Genomic DNA, 22,840 nt, shown 5'->3' with positions numbered 1-22,840 from the left:
ACAGAGCCTGACTTGTTCTTTGATTGTGATTAAAAATCAAGATTTTTCAGGACCTCCCTGATTAATTTATAAAATTGCCCTTTTGGCTGCAATCAGTGGAGCTTTTTGTGTAGGAGCTAGCGGCTAAATACACACTCATTAAAGGCAAATAAGCAGAAATCGAACTTCAGAAAGATCAGAGTCAGAGAGACGTCACGGTGAAGCAAAGGTTGTTCTAAATTGGGGAAGATTATGGCAACAGCGTGATTGAAATTTAATGCAGAAGAAATTTAGGCAAAGCCGTGTGATCCGTTAAACCGATAATGGCTTTTACATAGTATTTGCGGCTCATAATGAAAGCGCTTTCAGTGCTGCACTAGGGCGACGGGGTCAGCTAAATGGCACCGAAAATGCGGTGTGAAATGGCAATATTTCCTTATCACAGGGCATGAGTGGCGATCTTGTTATTTGAACTCTTCTTCTGTTTATTCATGTCATCAAAAAAATTGTTTTGAAAAATATGGTCTCGACCTTGACAGAGTCCGCTCATCTTTACATTTTAAGGCACCTGCTGCTGCTGTCTGGGGGAAATTTGCAAAGACCAAACACTGACTCCCAAATAATGACTGGCATGTCACTGCAAAACAAGCGAGTCACCGAGATGGGGAAGAGGATGTAGAGTTTACAAGTCGAGGATTGGTTTTCGTGGTTTTTAATCACTTCCATGCCAGAACTGGCACTTCCTCATGTTTTCTGATAAACAGTGAATCAAGTTCTTTTGGTCACAGTGGGACCTGAAGGACGAAAGAAGATAGCTGCCTTCCCTGAAGTTAGTTCAGCCTGAGGTTTTTCTTTTTCCTGTTTACTCCATCGATCGTTGCCAAACCGTTACTCATAGTGGATTGCTGTGTCATTGGGTTTCTTTCTATAATGTTTTAGAGTGTTTAAGATGTTGTTGTAATTTGGATTGGTTGGAAATAAATCTTATGCCACCAATAGTCAGAATTTTAAATGATGATTGCAAATGTAGTTGCATGTTGATGCACACTTTTTTCAGTTTATCTTCTTTAAAAATGTCGGCATTTCTCCAAGACTTTCCCGGGTTGGTTACTCTCCTGAAGCAAACTGATGTTGGCATGTGAGGCCCGGCTGGGACTCATGTGGTTGCATGAACCCATGTTAAAAATGGTGATTTCTGCTCCCCGGTGCTCTAATGATTGTGTCTTTGGCTCGAGTTTTCAAAATACTCCCCTGGAAGCTGTTTTGTATTTTGTGCTGCAATCTGGCAGGCCTCATGTGGGGGAGTGTCGGCCTTTTCTCTCCAGACAAAAACTTGGCCCGCACATTGGAGTGAGGTAGAAACTCGCAGTTTACTTCACTATTTACAATGAAAGCAGCCTATATTTTTATTTTCCCTCGTAAATACCATTTGTGCCTTATTGGCAATCAAGAGCTCCTTAGCAAAAAGATCCTGGTGTTTAACGTGATGGATTGCTGAAAAAATGGCCGGCCATTAAACGTGTAACGGACAACGCTGTCGAATAAATCAGTGTCAGCACCACCCTGGCTGCCTGCCAGATACAGCAGATAGTGAAGCTTGCACACAGTGTGCTAATAAACCTGCAGACACGCATGCCTTTAGACTGAAAACCGTCTCAAACCTATCTGTTAAATATAAAACTGCTCTTTCCCACCCATGCACAAATAACCAGAAGCTTGTACACCGATGCAAACACATGACTACATTCACTGCAGCTTTTAACGATTGCTCTGGGCCTTTTACTTAACAAAGGAAAGTGAGTAGTGGATGAAGAGTCAGACTCTCTTGCCAAAGGCTCATCTTTACAGTGAGCTGGGTGTTGCTTTTAAGTGCCGAAGTAATAAATCACCACAACGCCTACAATACTCCAGTGTTTATGACTGTATAGACTTTCTCTAAATTAGTTAAACGTGTACTTTTCTGAAGGTGTCACAACCTCCAGAAACATACGTGCTAATCATAGGTCTGAAGTATGTAAAAGCTATTAAAGCTAAAACATGTTGCCTGTTTTTTGCAGCATTTACAGATATCCCTTAGTTTCTCATGTTATTGATTTTCGTGTGCGTGACTGACCTGCTGTTTCATTGAACTTTATTGTTTCAGTGTGGTATGGTGTTCTTGTTTAGCTGTTTGTATTCAAGGAGGCGGCTTATTTCATTTTCCTTTGCATAAACCAAACAGTGGAAAGTGACATATCCATTACTTCCAGTTTACCAAACAGCTGTGGTTGCAGTTGCTAGAAACAGTTTGGATGAGGTAGAAACAGATTTCACAGCTGTGATAAGCTCTTTCTTTCTTGAGGTTCATCCTAGCTGTGGAAACGGCTTTTTGTATAGTTAGCTATTCAGCAAGACGAAATCATAGTGTATCTTAATACTGCCAAAACAGGATACAGGCTACACTGTGAAGTGACATAAAAGAGATTTTTAAAGTTGATAAATTTACTGTTCAAACATTTTGAACGTGCGTCAGTTAAATAATAACCGAATGCACAGTTTCACTCAAAACTTTCCCTCTGGCATCTTATATGATTAAAAAAAAGAATATTTTCTTTTATCTAATGTGAAATGATTGTTTAGGCATTTTTGTGAGTGGCAAGAAAATGATTGATGGAAGCACTGTCAATTAGAGCCCCACCGATATATCAGCTGAAACTAGCTATTCACCAATATATCAGTCTTGGCATTTATAATGGCCATGACTTGTAAGACTAAACCAAGTTTATTTTTTAAAAGCATGGTCGTGTTACATGTTGTAACACGTGTTGCCAACAGTGGACAAACTGTGTAACATCAGCACCCATAAAATGGCTAAAGGGCATTTTCCATATTTTCTTTACTTTTTAATGTTTTTATGTATCTATATCGATACATCAGCAGATTGCTAATACTGGATGAGCAGGACGGGCTCTGCCTCTATACCTCACCTGTTGAGGCAAGCAACCATACCCCGAAGGTTACTGTAGGAGCCTTGGTTCACTTCTGCTTCAGAGCATTTCCTTCAGAGGCATTCACGAATGGTCTTCAAATTTGACATACAGTTTAATGAACCAGTGAAAGGCTTTTTTTTTCCAAGTTACTACCTTCTTGTGTACTGTTGCTACTGATTCTCCTTCTGCCTAAAGACACGGATCGATTTGATGGTAATTTGTAGTGATACCATGTAGATTGCTCCCTAAAAACTAGACTCTTCCCTCCCACAGCCACGGGCTGGGGTGTAACTAAACATGATGAAGCTCGTTCCACCGTGTTGCACACTCAGTATGTTTTATTTGACTCCCGCACTCGTGTGTCTCCCTGCCGCTGTTTTTGGATGAAGTGATTTATGTGCAGTGCCACTGTGAGTGAGGCCTCAGCGGTTATTTCACCCTGCTCTCTGTCTTCCTCTACGTTAGCCGTTCATCTTGCAATGCACACACACAGACACACACACTCTTGGATCGAGACCTCTGGCCTGCTGGATTTGAGTTACGTGGTTGCCTTCTCCTCTTCCTAATCCCCTAAAATGAGAGTTGTGGACTGCAAAAGAACTCCCAGACACACACATACACAGTGAAACACAAAATTGTAGCTTGGTTTCCAAGTGGCCCTCTGAGATATTCTTTTCAGGCTTTGGTGTCCCACCGAGGGCCAAGCATACACACAAACGGTCATGCACATAGACACACATTCACTCAACTGCACATATGCACACACACACAGATGTACATGCACACACACAAAAACTCTCACACAGGGGAGGAAACAGTGAAGCATTGTTTGCTACTTCCTGAGAGAGCCGGCATCAGGATCACAGGAGCTCTGTCAGCCTCTCTCTGAAGCCCAGGCATCTAATTGAGTATGGACAGCCATGAGAGACCACATGTCTTTTGGCTAAGCACGCTTAAAAAGCGCATAGATCACTCATAAATGCATGTGTTTGTGTGTGTGATTTTCCACTCGTTGCAGCGAGGATCAGTTCCAAAGGCAGACCAATGGGGAGTGTATCCCAGTTTAGCTCTTGTGTCTGGAGAACAGTAGTTCAGGTTCAGCAGTAAAATAACTTTTTGACAGGCTGAGAAATGTTTTCTTTTTTCCTGTCTTTGTTTTTAAGCAGTCTGCTGCTGTACCACAAAACTGGCAAGAAAAAAATATGATTTGGATGTTGGTGTGCAGAGATATTAGTCAAGCTACAGAGTCGTTACATAACTTGTGCTTTATTACATTTTAAAGGGAAAAGTGTAGTTGCACCATGTCAATACAGTTGTCAGTACAGTATACATTTCTACTGAGTTACCAGTCTTAGATATGAGATGCGAGCAATGATTACTATGCCATCTAATTTTAATTTTGGATTGTGCACTCATCCCAGGGCATCTACTGAGGTTTAAAATATACTCCAATATATTCTCTATACTACAACCACAGGCCTGAGGGACAGAATGGAGGGTTTTAAAGGGTCCTGAAGTGGTGTCTATGTACGACAAGTCGTGCATTTCAAAAATTTGTCAACAGGACCAGAACGAGCATTATCTGGTGGTGCAATATTTAGCAGAGCAAAAAGTCTGTGTTTCTGTGTCTTTGTGTTTGACTCACAAGGACAATTAATCTTCGCTTGACTCATAATTCTAAACTGATCATACATACATAGAACTGTCCCAAAGTCTTGAGCCACCCCTCACTTCTTTATATTTTGGTTGGAAAATGGGAAATACATGCAGTGATTTATTACTTGGTAATACAGTATATAGGACACAAACAGAGCTTGTATAATTCCAACAACCTTCAAAGTCAGTATTTGGCATGACTACCTTTATTATTTAACACAGCCTGAACTCTCTTAGTCAACATATCTTGTAATTTCTTTAAGTAGTCTTCAGGAATAGTTCTCCAGGCTTTCTAAAAGACATTCAGAGTTGTTCTTTGGATGTTGTCTGCCTTTAGATGATCCCACACTGGTTTAATAATGTTGAGGTCTGGGCTCTGGGGAGGCTAATTCATGACTGATAGTGTTTCATTGTGTGTTTTTCTATCCACGTCGGTTTGTGTAGGAGTGTGTTTGGGATCGCTGTCGTGCTGAAAAATTAGGCTGCTGCCAATCCAAAGCTTCCAGATGGTATTGCAAGTTGGATTAAAATCTGATGGTACTTTTTGGCATTCACAGTTCCATAAATTTAGACAAGGTCTCTAACACCACATGTAGCCTCAAACCATGACACGGCCACCACCATGTTTTACAGATGGCTGTATACACTCATGGTTGTAGCTAAATTAAAATGACTGAAAATGGAGCTGGAGAATTATTGCTCTCTTTAAAACTGTGGAAGCGACATATGAAGAAATGATGGGTGGCTCAGAAGTTTTGCAGAGTACTGAAAATTCCAGTATATTCAACTTAATTATTTTTTGCCCAATGTCCTCGACTAAACTACCTAACAATTCAAAAAAAATCACCAGCCTTGCCATTTTATCACAAAAACAAGCAGCAGTTACAACACACACACACACTCAGAAAAAAAGACTCCATCTGACCATTTGCGCACAGGAAAATGATTTTTTAATTGCTCCATTAAAATCTTCAAAGTCAGTTTTGATATGGTTTTGATGTACTAAGTGTGTGACACTGGAAACCACAGTTCATGTTGTGTCTGATAACAACAGTTAAAGCTGGTTTGTTTTAGTCGTCAGAGTAATTGTTTTCTAACTTTAGCTGCCAAACTGTAATCACAATAGAAGCACAGGGTCCAACGCACTGCAAGTACGTTTTGGAAAGACAATGATAATGAACCCATTTTTCTGTTTTTCTACAAACTTCTGCCAAAGAGTTTAGCCAGATGTTTCATCTCTTAGTCCTCTTAGCAAGGCTGCCTGAGGGTGCATTACATCACCATGTAACCTGGATTAACAAAATATATTTTTCATGATCCAAATATATTAAAATTAATCTTCATCGCAGTTTTCAAATGTTTTGCGGAGAAAAAAAATGGATATGTCGCGATGCAACAACTGTCAGGGGTCTTTCCAAGGAAAACAACATCTACAGACTCTCATATCTATTTTTCTTTTCTTTTGACAAGCTAGCCAACATTATACAGTTATATTTGAGCAAGTTTAACAACACAGTTGAGAGTTACAAAAGATTTTTGCATGTTGCAAATGCTTTTAGCTTTTGTTGGTTTGGATTGGGCTGCGGAGGGGGCCCGATGGACTCATTGCTTAGGAGCCAAGGGAAGGATAAATGATTGATGTCAATACACTGAGAAAATACTTTGCTCAGGGGATAAGTGCAGCAAGACCAGAATTTAAGACTGTTTGTGTAAAATATATCATATGGCTTCAGAGAAAATTAAAGTGTGCGTTCATAAAATAATAACAGCAAAACTGCAAAGCAGATTACATGCTATCAATAAGATTAGAAACCCTCTTTAGACCATTGTTTAAGAATTAAAAGTAATTAAGTCTTTGTCAGAAGACATTTCTGCAAATTGTAAAGAAGTAATTCTGTCCTCTCACCAGCTTATTGATTTGTTCTTGTCGAATTACAGGGGTGTAACTTATTCCTGAAATGATAGCTAATAAAGGCAGTTTTGCAATTTAGGGGTTTTGGCAAAGATGATTCAGGAACTGGCTGACAAACTGCTGTCAGTGGAGAAGTCAGGATGGATGAGGGGAGGGACCTCTTCATAATGCTCATGCTTAAAAACTTGTGGAGCCGTTCCAGATGGATGTTCTCAGGGCATGGTAATGATGTAGGGGCTGATTCCTCCATCTCTAGAGGCTTGCATGTCCACACTGGCCTACAGGAAAAAAAACACACTCACATTTTCTTTGCTTTTCCAACAGCTTTAAAAGGATTTTGAGTTCTGGAAATGACCGATGCAATCGCTTAAATGAAGAGTTCGTTTTAATATTATGGTTTCAAAATGAGTAAATCAAAGACAAACTGCCAACCAACAGATCGGAAGAATTTGGTTTACACGGACAGATCAGACAATTAGATTAAGTATTTATGGAAAGATCCTCCAGGGGAACCAAACATGGAAAGCAAGAAAGGCTGTGCTTGGCTCTGTGGTGGTGCTGGCTCCCAGCTGAAGCCAGACACCAGCCAGCTTTTGCATTGTAATCATGAGAGCTACAGCACGAAGACTCTAAATAAATGTGACAAAATTTGTTCCTCCAACCCATCTCTCAGTTGGGACTGGAAGTCATTGGGTTGTTTGTTCAAACAATGATCTTTTAGTCATATTGCACAGCATTGGGCAAAAATCAGCAATGTTGGTTTGCTAGCTGGTCAATCCACTATTGGTCAGGTTGGTCTTCACTAATGTGTCTGAACAATTTTGTAGAGACAGCCAACATTAGCCAATGTTTCAAAGGTTTTATTCCACACATCTGCATCACCTACTGAACGTGTAGGTATCAGTCAGGTCGGACAGGTTGTTTTTTCCTGTACACTGGGGAAATTAAAGTACCCTAAACAAAGTATCATAGCTTGCATTTCCATGACTTCTATAAGGTCCCTTAGATCTAAGTGGCTAAAATTTTGTTAACAATTTTCTTTTTTTTCTGACTGCAGAGATTTGTCTGTGGAGAGGTATTTATTATTTATACATAACAGAATTCCAGCTGAGGTAGTCAAACCTTCAGTGGATGGTTCATATTGTCCTGCAATTTCATTGTATGTGTACAACCGAAAACCATCCATCAATCCATCTTTTTCCAGTTTCCCAATTCTGGGTCAATTACCCAATGCCAATTGACACAGAATCAGAAGAAAATGATCACAAATTAAGAAAAGCATATACAATCATAATTGGAGGTACGTAAATATATTCACAGTGGTAAATTGATGGTAAGTTGTAAGTGCAATTTAAATACCTTTAGGTTATTTCACATTCAGTTAGTTTACTGCAAATTACAATTTGTTTCTTTTTAAGTATTCAAAGGTTTAGTCCTAATTAGTGATGGTGTCATCATTTCTCCACTGAGAGGACGTAGGATGTTTTTTTTCACACTTAACTTACTATTAGTTTAAATTCAGAAACAAATAAGTGCATTAACTTTGTGATAATGTTTCTGTGGAAGCTCAGTTTGGCCTCTGGCCTCGTTTCCATCCACTAATGGAGCAGAAAGATTACTTCTAATCCTGTTTTTAGCTCTGTGCACTGATGTGCATGGGCTTTATCTCTTCACTAACATGGATGAGACTGTTTCCCATAATAGATCAAACACTCCCTACCGGCCCTGTCAAAACTTAATGGACACACATGCTTGCGTGCAAACACACTTGCAAAGCATGGTCTGTAAAATCTTTTATTTTTATATACAATGGAACTCCTTAATAGCAATTAAATCCTTCAACCAGATCCACCAAAGCAGGGAGTGTGTTTTGGCAAAGGCGCCAGAAAGAAACGCAACTCACTTTCATTCTGTTTCGTGTGCTGAGTGAGCTCAGATCCACTCATGCATGTGTGAAACTCCCTATCACTTCTGCTGTCATCACTCCTCGCAATGCACGGGGTGTCTCTGCCCATACTCCACTGTCAGCAGTTTTTGTTGGGATGTATCCTGCTTGTATTCGGATGATCTAAAATGACCTGCTGTGCTTCCTTTTCTCTCATCGCAATGGTGAAAAACAATAGAGAGTAGATAGATGAGTGAGTTTAAGTCACTTCTCAAAGAAAGACGTTTTTGAGCCAAGTCTTCAAGAGTGACGCCAACAGTCACAAATGACCCTTAAAGTTTCACAAAACGCTTAACATGAGCGTGTACTCTAATTAACTCAGCGGTATGTAATTTTGTGTGCGATTAAGTTTAACCTCATCACATGCAGAGAATACCATTAAATGCCATTAAGTTAAAGGATTTGCACATTTTTACCCTCTGCAGGTTTAAACAAGGAATACGTGGGACTTTTTTGGTAGCTATTTTAAGAAGACCTTTTATGCATTTCCTTATTTTCTGCCTCATATATATACTAGTACAGCTCTCAAATAACAGGGCCAGCATATAAAATTAATTCCTGCGAGCCACAAGCACCTATTTGAGGCTGCTCAGTTTCATATAGTATAATATATAAATAAAAAGCTGTACAGATAATCTTAAAATGCTGAATTAGACAAAATGTGGCTACTTTGAAAGAGTTTGTTCTGTAGAGCTACAACTTAAATAAAAACCTTGTAGATCTATGTGATAACTTCAGATGTCGACTTGTTTTTTACAGGAGAAACAGTCAAGTTGCAAATGCTCTCCCTAACAGTAATGTATCCAGTGAAGACTCAACTTTCCATTAGATATTTTGTCTTCTTGTCCTTCTCCCAAAAAGCTGTCGGGTTCATGCTTGTGTTGCTACTGACACCGTCTTATATGAAACACAGGTTTTTGGGTCATGCAAAGGTCAGATAGGTCAAGAAAACCTTTTTGTCAGCTTTGCACATTTTGTAAATTTGACTGTAATGGATAATAAGAGCCTCTCAAAGTTGACCTCAAACTAGACATAGACTTGTAACTGGAATGTGTACCAACTGGAACCGCTGACATGTGTGTCTAATTAGACTCATTGGGATTTGTCCTTGAATAGAAGTGAAGTCATTAGAGACGTGAGTCATCTTTTGTCAGGGCTGGGCAGCAATGTTGAGATGTGGCCCCGGTGGTCTTTCCCGTAAGGGTTCTGTCCTTCTCACTTGGTTTGAATTAAATTGCCCACACAGTCGCAGGAAAGGGAGACAGACGTTTGCATCAGCATGAGCTGGTGTGGGAAAAGAAAAGGCAGGGGATGGAAAAGAACACAGAGGAAGAAAAGGGGTTTCATTAGAAAATGGAGGTCAAGCAGAAAGAAATTAATAAAAATACAGAGGAGGGTTGAAGGAGGGCAGGACTGTAATCTCTCTCCTCATCAGTGCTTGTTACAGAGTCATTAACAGGGCTTTCAGATCGTGATGCCGACAACCTCCCTGAAAGATATCCACACACGGATACACACACTTACACATCTGTGTGCATAACTCCAAAGCTAGAGCACCGTAGACAATCTGGTTCCCAAAGATGTTTTATTTGACCCATGCTGCCTAAAATTACATGAAAACATTTCTTATTTGGGATGGAAGTCGCTGCCAAACAGGAGGCGTAGCAAAACAAACAATTTCCCCTCTGCCCACTGAGGAATTGTTGATTTAATTGTCTCTTATTAGACTCCATATGTGTGTATGTCTGCACACATGATAAGAAATGTTCACACTAGGAAAAACCCTTTACTAAGTGTTGTTGCATAAGTACCTGCATTTCAGTGGTGCACCTGTGCCAAAATATTCTCGTTACGTTTGGTCTCAGCCTACAAATAAATCCGAGACGAATGCCATTTCCCCCCCAAACACTTAAAAAAATGCACAAATTCTAAAATAATCCTCAAATTATTATTTTATCCTAGTTGTTATTGCTTCTGATTGACTTTTATTTACTTAAACCTGCTTATATCAGTTATTTCCATCCTTGAAAACCTGCAGAAAGGTTTGGTGCCTCAAGATAATGTTGCAGAAAAAAATAGCAGAAATTAGAAACACGTGCTCAAGGAAACTGACAGCACATGAGCTGATGCTCTGAAAATGCTGACAGAGTGATGATACACAAGAGTATGACTAACTGACGTGCATAAATATCAAGAGTAAAGGGAAAGAATAAATCAATTTAAGGATGTTTATGGACCCATGTAAGCGATCAGAAATGATTAATAAGACTTGATTTTGGGATAGTTATTGTGGAAACAGTTGTGATAACGATTGTCTTCTAGCTACTGACAAATATTATATGATACGCTGGATCTTTGGGTTCCGCATCTCATGAGGATCAATTTGCATCAAGAATTACTGTCATTTAACAGTCGTTTAACTTTCTCTGTTTTTGTCTCATGTTTGTCCTATAGGTGCGTAGCCAGGGAGTGACAGAGGAGTTAAAATGCCTGAGTTTACTAAATGCTCTGGATAAGGACCAGGACATCCCAGATCAGCTAGCCCAGCTCTTTGGCGAACCCTGCATCAAACTGGCCGAAGGCATCAAAGCTTACATCTCCAAGGTAAGAGATGGAAGGAAAGGAACATTACATTTACCATGCATCAACCAAATGAATAACAATATTATTAAGCAAAACATGTTTAATAAATTGATTTAAAAGATTTAATTGCCTCTCGTATTAGGGCATTGTTTTTAGTTTTAATACAGCCTTCAACATTGTAGGTCTATTAGTTTTCCAGTGCCGATATTATCTTGAAATAATAGCTTCACACACACTGACGTAAAACTGCCTCAGTTTGCATTCTTCCATTAATACAAATCCAAAAAGTGCACTGTGTGCAATATGTAGCATGTATTTTGGCAGAGTAGTGTTGTCTTAAATCAAAAAAGATTGAATGATAAGTGCAATGTTTGACAGTGACTCAACCTAACTACTGCGTGTATCTCACAATTGCAATTTGTCAAACACCTGAACAAACACAACACTAGTTCTTTTACATTAACCCTCTGCAACCCAATAAACTTCTAATAGAAAATTCCAGATTCCCAAGAATTCTGAAAGAAACTGGAAATCTGATTGTCACTTCAAACACCTAAATATATATATAACAAAAACTACTGGAAGCTATCACAAATAGCTTTTTCAAACCATATCTGACCACGTAAGATTTGTGCCTTTGTATGTACATCATCTGAGTTTTTCTTTAATAAAGAGTTTGATTAAATTCTAATATCAAATGAGAGTTAATTGGCTAATTGCCCAAGTCTGACAGTGTTAGATCCACTTCAAATAAAGTTCCAGTCACTGGTGTTAGCAAACACTAGCTAAGACCAGAAGCAATAAACAAACTGTTGCAGAAACCTTTCTGTTGTCAACAGCTGTTATTGTGGTACAGAGTACAGACGGTAAAGACTGCAATGAAAACTGCATGAACCCAAGTAATGCCACAATATGTTAAAAGTTCATATTTAAAAAATATATATACTCTTGAATGCTAGCCAGTTAGCATTAACTTAGCTAACTAGCAAACATCATTGTGATGACATCACCAACATGACGTGCACACTCTTAATGTGCTTAATATAAGACTAGATATCTTTTTGAATATGCACTCATGTGCTTAAGAAGGGCAAGTACAGAAGTAGAAGGTTTGAGATACACTTAACATGTTATAAAATTGATTTCAAGAATGCTAATTTAGTCAATGGCTATTGTGTATGTCTGGTACTTTGTATAAAAAAAACCCAACAATGAACAAAAGTTAGAATGTAGTATTGCTCATTCAAGAAAAAATATTGCAAATATACTTTTTGTAGACTGGATGGTACATTAAATGCATCTTTACCAGCTAATACTCATCCAGTACTTTTCTGAATGATTATCTTTATATCCCATTAAGTTAACTGATGAAATCCAGATTTGAATTTTTAAAGCCCTCAACTAAAAGTTTTTAATGTTGCCACTAATGATGTGAGCCCAGACAACTCCGCTGACCCTGGGTTAAAGACCAGATGGAGCCTGGTTTCAGCATGAAGGAATCTGCACAGTTACAGTGAATTTAGAAACATCTGCAGTGACTGATGCAGAACTGGAACTCTGGCTGGAAGTAATTGGGTGTATTTGTCATTATAATAGAAAAAAAACTTCAGCTCCAAGGGAGAATCACTCAATCATCAGATAACTATATATGTGTATAGGACATGTGAGTTGAATTAAGAGGAATGGACAGTTTGTAAAGATACCATCCAAGGTTTTTGTCTGAAATATACACAATGTCCCACAGCATCTGACAGCAGTCCACTAATATACAGTATGTGTAGTAAATGGCTAAATGGCTTTTACTGAGTGACAAGTTTCAATGGCCTAATAGCTGTATCCAGAACAGATTATTTAAATAAACCAATCGTATGTGTGGCTCTTGTGAAAGCTTTCCGACTCTAAACTTTTTTCATGGTTTAATTGGAACTCATTGGTTGTTCATTGTACTCTCTATTACTGAAAATGGCAGGATGTTTTGCCATTCTTTCAATTTTACTTCATGGTCTTGGCTTTGTGGTCAAGTGTACCCTTTCAACAAAAAAATAAAGAAAGAATACCATATCAGTCATATAAATGTCTTGGAAACCCAGATGTTTATGATGGATTAAGTGAAAGGGAATCATTATTAGTACTAGAAATGAGAGCGCTGTAAGTAAAACACCTAATTTTTCTAAGTTTGTGCTCAACAGTCAGAATCCCTGCATGTTTTTTTTTATAGTTTGGCTTATTTTCTTTGATTCTGTGGCAAGTTTATTGATAGTATTAGTAGAGATGAACCTTTGACCCAACAGACTGTCAGGTGTTTATAGAGTCATGCAGTCATCACAACACCAGTCAATAATTGACTGCATCAGGTGTGCCACTGGAGCCTTAATCCATTTATAATCTAACACCGCTGTTTTGCTAGACGTTACCATATGTAACCTCTATCTTACGCAATTCTGTACTTGTCAACACAAGCTTGATTTGAAAAGCTTGATTTGCAAATGTGTTTTTTTTTGCATGTGTTTGCCTGCCAAATGTTTGGTTTAAACCTGTTTGGCCTTTATCATTGTAATCTGTAAAACTGCTCTCTTAAAGCACTTGGGCCAGTCAAACAAATGTGGGCAGTGACTTGCAGGCAAGATTCTTCATGCAGGGTTGTTACAAATTCTTGTGTTACTGAAAAAATTGTGGATTTTGTGCAATGCCTGATGGATTTTGTGCAAAGCTTGCATTCTCTGGTCATCATTTCGAAGTTGTAAAATGATGTTCTTTTGTTTGCAGATTGAAGAAAGGTGTGTTGTTTTTTTTCTTTTCCTGGACCCACAGCTCAGGCACTAGAGGGTTTGTTTATAGAACTGATAAAACTTTGTGGGAAGTCTTCATCTCTTTCAACCATATTCAGATTTTAAAATGTGGTCTTCCTTGACATTGACTTATTAGAAGTGATTATACAATTGTAGTTTTATATTTTAACGATGAAAAAAACTCTCAGTTTGTTTGCCTGCAAGCTTCTCCTACATGATCAAGAGTTGAGCAACCAAAGCTGGCACACAAGTTCATTTTAGGCCCCTAAGGGTTCTTATCTTTATCAGATATTAAGACAGCATCATGTTTCCTAGCAACCAACAGGCTAAAGTTAACAATTTCTTTGCTTATGGACCTAAAAGACCATGGAAAAGCTTAGTATCATTTCGTTTCATGGCAGTAACTTGTCATTTATATTCACAACATATGAATTCTATTTACAAAATATTGAATTATGCTTAATATGATATGACGTCATTGTTTTGCCTAACAACGACCTAACGACAGACTAACGTGACATGCCAGAAAATACTGCTGCACTCACATGTGCTAGTTTGTGAAAAACCTCACACGTGTCATGAATCATGCTTTTTTTTCTACACTAAAGCATTAAAACTACTGAAGGGTGAAATGAAAAACATTGACCAGATGGGAAACCTTGCATACTGACAGCTATGTAGATGTTACTTTGACATACACCACCCACCTAAATATTGGTGGAGACCTAGTACACTGTGACATTTCAAGTGAACTCCCCGATGGCACTGGTCTCAAGCCACAGTACAATGCATCCTGCTGCGATCTGATGCACTGACCCTGCTACAAACTACCCAGACCCCATCCTGAGTTGTGCCAAAACAAGCCAAAGATCGAAACCCTCAAACCACAGGGCCCAAAGTAGCTGCTGTTAACCTTCTGGCATTGGATGCCCCAGGACACACCGGAATGTCATATGTTTATACCCCAATGAATATGATCTGTTTTTTTGACACAAGAGGGGGGGGGGGGGGGGGGTGCACAGTATTTGTCCAGTAGTTTTCCCACATGCCAGTCGACCACATCGACTGGCATGTGGTTTCCTTGGGGCTCAGAGGTCCAAACTTGGCCACCGCATAAGCAATGTAGACCACCAATGTAAGCCCGCAATACAATTACCCACACAACATCCCTGCTGTAGGTAAACAAATTGCAGCTGACACACATTAACGTCACACTCGTCTCAGTGCATATGTTGAATCAGCTTCAACATACCAGTGACTCCAGAGAGCCCTTCGAGAATCCCACCACTGCTCTCACACACACACACACACACACACACACACACAGTCATTCATAAACCCACTAACCCACTCCACTGATATAAGTCCTCCTCTTGCAGACATTGCCAACAGGACTTTTCCCCTCAGTCTGAATGTCTGGACGCTCACAGCAGTATATCTTCAGCCCCCTTAGTTCCTGTTGCCCCCACTCAAAATCTCTTTTTGTGTCTGGCTTACATTCTACCTTTTTTTTTTTAACCTCTTCACCCCCTCCTCTCTCTCTGCTCTACTTGTATGAAACAATCAGAGAGTGCTGCTCCATGCCCCTGTGGTCCTCAGTGGACGGGAACAGGAATGTCTAGTTTTTCTCCAATGCATAAGTGGATAACAGAGAAAATGCAGGCGGGCAATCGCTGGTGACAAACACTTAAACATGTTTACATCTCATTACTTCCCTACAAATGCTCACACATGCAGACACACGTACTATCGTGCTAATTGAAACCCCCCCGGAATTTTCCTTCGGTTCATTTGTAAGCCATTGGAAGCCTGTCCACTTTTACTGATTCCTTCGAGCTGGTTTTGAAACTCAACACGTTCTGTTCTTCTTCAGCTCGCGTCACTAGATTGACTTTTTAAAGAGTGGAACTGGTACGCGAAAAAGCCAAGATGGTGGTTAAATCAAGCAGACCAAGGAGGCGCCATCCCTTTTCTTATAAAATGTTCCAGTGAAGTGACCGGAGAACCAGAGATGAAACTCCAAAGTTTTGTTGCCATTTTTTTAACAGATGAATGGAGAAGCTGGAAAGCAGTTATACATTCTCAATTATGACAGCTTTACAACAGCGAGAATGTCATATAACAATCAGACTGTGTCCTTGAGACAAACTAAAGCTAATCAGTAGCTTTCACAGGAATCACAACACAGTTGACTCAGAAAAACAAGCGTCCACCCCATCATGCCAGACAGTTTAAGATGAAAGCAGGGTTAAGCCAAGAGCTCTGATGGGAACGTCGTGATCTGTGTAGCACAGGGCAAAATATACCCACTTATCACCTGACTGTCAGTACATTAAGAGGCTGAGAGCTCTTCCGTTAGTCTCAGAGTCAGTTTCCCATGCTAAACTAGTGATTTGCTAAGCCTTTGCGATTCACACAGTCTGCTTCACTGAACTGACTAACATTGAGACGTTTATTCCTCCTTCTCCTCCTTCAACTGATGACCACAGCAGGTCTTTGTGTAAGTGGAATAAAGCAAAAAGTCACTGCCAAACAACAAGCACAATTCTATATGACAAAAATAGGTCACGTCTGACCACAGCCACTTATAAGGCATGTTGTTGGTGTCTGTAAGGCACACCAGCTGTTTGCAGCTAACAGGTGCTGGAAGCGAGGAGCTTATCGCGGATCCTCACTGCAGCCACTTAAAACCATTTGGTGCTGCACTCTTTTGCGACATGTTGACATTTTGTTGACTTTTATTACTGTGCTTGCGTGAAAATGCGTTAGTGGGTGATGTCCATTTAAGTGCATAATTTAACAAACAAACGCACATGGCAAGAGGACATGGTTAATCTTGGATAAAGATTATTAAAGAGATATTTGACAAGTCCAAGGTAAAAAAAAAAAAAAAAGATCTCTAGTTATCCACATGAAAGCAAAAAAGCTATCTAACCTTTCACTAATAATTTTGAGAATTCACTTCTTTCTTCACAAACTCTCTCTCAAGCACACGCAATGGCTCTGTGCCTCTTAGATTTGGCACGAAACCGACAATCCAACAAGTCCAAAACAGATGCTTGGATGGGATTCACTGATGAACTATGTGTGTTGGATAGGCTTGGGCTTGGCCGTGACGTTTTGGTTAGAAAAGAAAAAACAGACTGATGAGTAGAGTGTGAGAAGGACAAAGTATTAAGAATGAGCTTGAGAGGAAAGAATGTAAAACTAATAAAGAGGCGACGATAAAAAAAAAAAGTAGCATTAAAGCAGATCTGGCTCGTCGTTTATCTTATAAAATGCGTTGGTTTCACATGGAGATTCCTCATCCATGGAGCGCATGGACCAAATGCACATTCCTACAAACTGTGCATGAGTGATGCGGTGATGATGTAACAAATAGAAACCGGTAAGAAAAACGAGAAGCCATCAACAAACCCAACCAGGCAGAAACAAATGGAGAAGGGGAAAAATATAGATGAGAGGCTGAAGAAGAACGGAAAACAGGCAGGAGAGAAAAGAAATAAAAAGCACACCATGAGATCAGACATTTTTCGCTTCTGACTGCCATTAAATCTCATGACCATTTAGACCTCTTCTCTTGGTTCATTTCAACTTGCAGACACTTAAAACCTGCCTGCGGTGTTCCTAATCCATCTTAGTCAACACTCTTCTTGGCACTTTCAAATTGGAATGGAAGTGGAAGCGATGAACATGGAATAAATGGAAACTAAAAAGCAAACTAATTTCAGACAACACCATAAAAAATGTAACTCTACCAACGAAACATAAGAGAAACATAAGTAAATTTGAGCACGGCTCATCATATGCACTAAATGTGAAGGATATTTACTTTACTGGTTGCTGTAATCACTTGTCTACCACAACTCTTCAAAAAGACATTTCATTGATTACAATCTCATGGGTCCATTGCGGTTGCCGCACTGGTTGTGTTGCTTGCAAACAGTGACACCGCCATAGCTTTGTATAATGTATGTCAACACTTAGACCGTGAGTACACGTTGCAGTATTATATACTTTATGAAGGACAGGTGTAGCCATAGAGAACAATCTTCCAATCTACTAATTGGAAGGTCGGTGGTTAAATCTTTGGCTATGCTAGTCTGCATACCCCAAGTTGTTAAAAAAGCACGTAAGTGTAGATGAAGTGCTTGGGCGAATGTGTCATGTTGTAGAAAGTACTTTGAGTGCTCAGGTAGCGTAGAAAGGTTCTATATAAGTACCAGTCTGTATACCGTTTACTTTTTGGCAGTAGCGTATATCACAATTATTTTAAAAAATCACACTGATTACTTCTTATCGTTATGGAGAAGAGTTATTGTACATGAAGCTAATTTTAAAACTGTCTATCTATCTCCAACTGCAGATAAACATGTGTTGTGTATTCATCCATGAGTGTAGATTGTAAAAAATAAAATTATTTCGTAATTACGTTGAAACAGCGAAAACTGAAGCAGTTGGATTCCATGAAAACAAATAGTGATAACTGCTAAATGAGACATCTTCATGTGTAGCAACAAACATGTTTCTTTCTGTTATTAATACCACATTTAAATGTGTCAGGTCTGCTTGATTTTATTTTTTCAATGTACCGTAGGAGGAAAAAAAACATTTGCACAAAAATACTTTTGAAGATGGATTTTCCTATTTCATACAGTTGAAGCCTCATGTGTACTTCAGCTGCAGTAAAAAGTAAAGAGAGAAGAGAGGGAGAAGAGATGTAGATGCAAACAGGAAACACGTAGGGGCTCTGCAGATGAAAGAGGAGAGAGAGAAGCTGACCCAGAATCAATAAAACGTCTCACAGCACGGTTTTAATAACATACACATTGTGTGGAGGCGAGGAAAGGGGACCAAGTTAAACTTCACTCTAGATAAAATTATTTAGTTGACTCTAGTATATCTGTCTAACACTTTTATTGCACTGTGCTTACCGGTGTATGCATCTAAATAAGAGACCAGATGGTTCATGGCATAAAACAACCTTGCCGATATCCGCGCATCAGTTCACAGCTCAGAGTTTGCAGTGATTGATGACGCTCAGGGACTGGGTTGGTTTGAACTCAAAACACAGCAGGAAACTATATTAGACCTCTGCATGGTCTCAGCGCTACTCTATCTTTATCTTCATTGACTTGCAGACTGGCTTCTTGTCTTATTTTGCTAACTTCTGAAAACTGAGTGAATGAAACTGGAAAGATGAATACAGGGATTGAGGAGAAGTTCATTTTGTTTGAGGGGGAATTTTTGTTGCTCGCTCTGCTATAGGTCAAAGGGTCAAAACCAACTCGTCTTGACTGTTCAGAGCAAAGGAAAAGGATTTACCTTTCAATTTAGGGCGAGTGAGTCAATCCACACCCAGCTGTAGAGCTGCAGATTTACTAAGACTTTTCTGACCTGTAGCGAAACATTATCATAGCTATCCTCATATGACCTCAGCTTCTATTTAACATGAGCTTTCATGTGGTGTTATCAGGAGACAGGGCTGCTTATTGTCATGGAAAGGAAGACGTTTTTACATTTCCTTTCTGTCATCTCAAAGTCCACATAAAGGAGCATTAACCTTATTATCTAAACCTGCTGCTTTATCTTTGGCCAACATGGAGGGAGTCTCAGAAAAAGTGAAAATCTGAAACCCCTAACTTTACAACTGGGATGATGGAAAGCGCCCATAGAGACATTTAATGACCTTCAGATTCTTCTGTTATTAGCTTTGCATCTTGGCCATTGTATGCAAGCAATGTGTGAAAAGTTAACAAAAAGAGGAGACTACATTAGAAATCCCATTTACTTATGTTCCTCAGATCCACCTTTGTGACCGTTGAACAGCTTCGCTTTAATGAAATGTTACCAAATATCTGATGGTTACCAAAGTTCACAAAATATAACTAGGCTTGAGTATCAAGAAACATAGATTTTCTCCAGACCAAAATGACAGATGCTGAAACCTTCCCTGGAGCACAGTTTGGGACAAATAGCCAAAAGGTCGTCTGACATGAAAAAAAGTTGTCTTGGTCTGGATAAATTCTAACCAAGGTTTAGTTTAATGTTCCAGCATTTTCTTCATGTTTAAGACATTGAGACCTACAGTAATCCAGGAAAATGGGAACCGATCAGTTAGTATGCTGATTACATGTCTGAGGTCAACAGCTTATATATCAGGGATTCCAGTGTGGTGAGGGGATCCCAGTTTAAGACTTCCTCTGCTGGACGTTATTTAAGGTTTTGCACATAAATTTTAAAAAGCCAATAAAGAACTGAATCCTGATTGGACAATGGCCAGTGTTCTTGCACTTAAAAAAAAAAGTTTCATATTTTTGCTTTCCACACGGAGTATATCAACACACAACCATAAGCCAAGCACTGGCCAGTACTCCTCTAACTAAAAATCTTATCTTTTGCCAGCATGTTCACCTGCAGATATCAGCGCTTACACAAAGTTTAGCCAGGTTTTAGAGGTTATAGCATATAAATGGGTGCCAGGAACACCCAGTTAAAGGAGCAGGCAGAGCCTAATGTGAAAAACGGTTCAATGTGTTAGAAAATAGACAAGAATTTCTCAAAGGATGAGGGAGAGAATGGAATGGTTATGCCACATAAAGCATCAACAGCATGTGAGGCGTTAAGAAAAGGATGTTGTTCATTCACTTTATTTGATTCACCCAATTGGCAATAGTAGGCTACCTGCTGAGCTTACAGCATGCTGAGGTCAGATGAACGCCCATCTGGGAACCCATCACTGTCAAGTAGGTGGAAGCATATGGATACTGGATACGTGGTGAAAACAAGAAAAAGAGGAAGTTGTGGTGAGAATTTTCCACACACGCCTCATGGACATGAATGTTGAGATAATTTGAGGGTTTTAATGATTTCTTTGAACTGTTCTTTTTGGGTGGGTGTAAGTAAACTACTACCACTACACCAACCTTAGATATTTCAAATAAGGTTTAGTGTGCACACATGACATCAAAGTGAAACCACACCTAACCATATGAAATGTGTACAGTTTAAGACGAACATTGAACCTGTTTTGGTATAAAAGAAATAAAAAAAAACTAAGTAAGTAAAATTTAAAAAAGTTTAAAAAAAAGTAATTTCTCGCCTCTTTAATTCTTTTTTTACTCAATAGTTATATAATAATAATACTAATAATAATAATAATACTAATAATAATTTCAGAACTGTTTCAGATGACAAATATGAAAGTTTGTGCCTGTAGACACGTTACGCTCCAGTGTATTATTTGCAATCGTAGCTCAGTTTCCTTAGGAAACAAAGCTCCGTTGGTCTCTCTTTGTGAAAGCATTGTTATGTTATATCTCTAAATCTGCCCCCGTCTCAAAGCGGTGATGTCACAGCAAATATTTAGCTTTTGGCTGCTGATGCAGAACAGCTGCTTTGACATCAGTGTTTAGGGTGTGGATAGACGAGCTGCAGGCTTCAAAGGTTTAACCTTCATGCACCATGCAATGTAGTATTAAATTACTCTTTGAAGCTTAATTATTCACTGTGACTTCTGCTATTAAGACAAGAATGTGGTCTTGTTCAACAGCTTTATTATGCCACACCAAAACGTCTTTAATTATATTAACCAATAACAGAAAAAAGTGTGTCTTTGATTCTCTGCCGCTCTCGTCTTCTTTCGACACTTGAAGTCTGAGCGAACCCTGTGTCTGAAAGATGTTTGTGGTTTATAAATGCACGGTTTAAAATCTTTGCTGAAATAACTCTTTTATTGCACTCAAATAATACTCTACACATAAAGGAAAGTAAGTGGAGTCAAACTTAACAACAAACAGTATGTTATGAATTCACAAAGCCCTGATAGACGTCAAAGAGTCGGACCCATGACTCACAATTTATTAAGCATGAACATTTCATCACCATTGTGAGTTCTCAAGGCAAGGCTTTGATGATGAAAAGGTCCTTAAAATAAGTTTTGCCAATATTAAAGTCAATGGTCCCAGTTCACTTTAGGACTCTGATGAAGACAGTGTAGTGTTAAAACGTTGGTGTTTACCGTTAAAGGACGTATTTGCTAGTGTCCTCCGGTCCCTTTGTTGTCCTCAAGCTGAAGCACCTGATTTGGCTGCATTTTGCTGGAGGAGAACCCTGACTTTTATTTTATCTTCTAAGAATTAGCATCAGTCAGAAAACTCTTATAAAATAATGTAATGGAAGTTGGTCAACAGGATTCGAAATGGGCAATTTGCCTGCTAGCATTTGGTTGCTAGCCACATGCTAGCTGAGAATAAATACCTTATCGTGGTTCTGACAAATTCAGCATGAATAAACACCAAATAACGTTAAATACATATAATGTCACACAAAAAAATCCTGCTAGCTTGATAACATTACTTTACTAAGACTAACTAGCTAATGCTAACTCACAGCATCAACAATGTGTCCTCGTTCTTCTGGCTGAAAACTGGTTGGTGGGCCTTCACCTTCGATTTTATATGTAAAATGATGGCTGATAATGGTTAGTGTTCCAACTTTTTGACTGTCACAAGTACACAGGTGCTTGTAATGCATTTCGTAGCCTTTTTTAAAAATATTCTTTCCTGCTAGTGCACTAGCAGGAAAGAATAGCAAGTGTGTGCACCAATGATACTTTGTGTAATTGTAATAGGTATTTCCTTTTAAGTTCCTGAGGAAAAAAGAGGCAGAAATCACACTTTATATTTTATCAAGAGCTTCATTGTTATAACAGTGGGCATAAAAAACACCAAGTACCACTGTTGACAAAAAACAGTAGTGTCTTGTTTCTCATGAAAAGTGTCACAATACACAACTGGTCTATATTCCACATGACAGACCTCGCAAAAACACATTTGCTCTTACAGTACCTTAACTGTTTCTTTGGCTGTCAAATGAAATAGATCAACTGTCACGTTATTCCATGGAGACAAACATGTGGTGTCCTTTAGGGACATCGTTGTCTTTAATAAACAACTCCCAGTAATGATTTGTGGATTTTTATTTGCTTTTTTCAACCAGGGAAAAC

General features: G+C 39.0%; 1 protein-coding gene across 1 annotated transcript in view; it reads left to right on the top strand.

The window, feature by feature from the left end:
- The window catches only part of tnfsf10l (TNF superfamily member 10, like), a 73,900-nt gene that overhangs the window by 18,709 nt on the left and 32,351 nt on the right, over nucleotides 1–22,840 (top strand). Inside the window, exon 2 of the mRNA XM_086276960.1 lies at nucleotides 10,916–11,065. Coding sequence (XP_086133086.1) covers nucleotides 10,916–11,065 — 150 coding nt within the window. The remainder of the gene's footprint in view (nucleotides 1–10,915; nucleotides 11,066–22,840) is intronic.

Source organism: Aulonocara sp. 'chitande type north' Nkhata Bay, linkage group LG3, assembly GCF_057382095.1.
Source record: "Aulonocara sp. 'chitande type north' Nkhata Bay isolate Kocher_YH1m ecotype deep benthic linkage group LG3, A_spYH_male_GT1.1, whole genome shotgun sequence".
Lineage (NCBI taxonomy): Eukaryota > Metazoa > Chordata > Actinopteri > Cichliformes > Cichlidae > Aulonocara > Aulonocara sp. 'chitande type north' Nkhata Bay.
The sequence above is the reverse complement of the archived record's forward strand: the minus strand, read 5'-3'. Positions and strand labels throughout refer to the sequence as shown.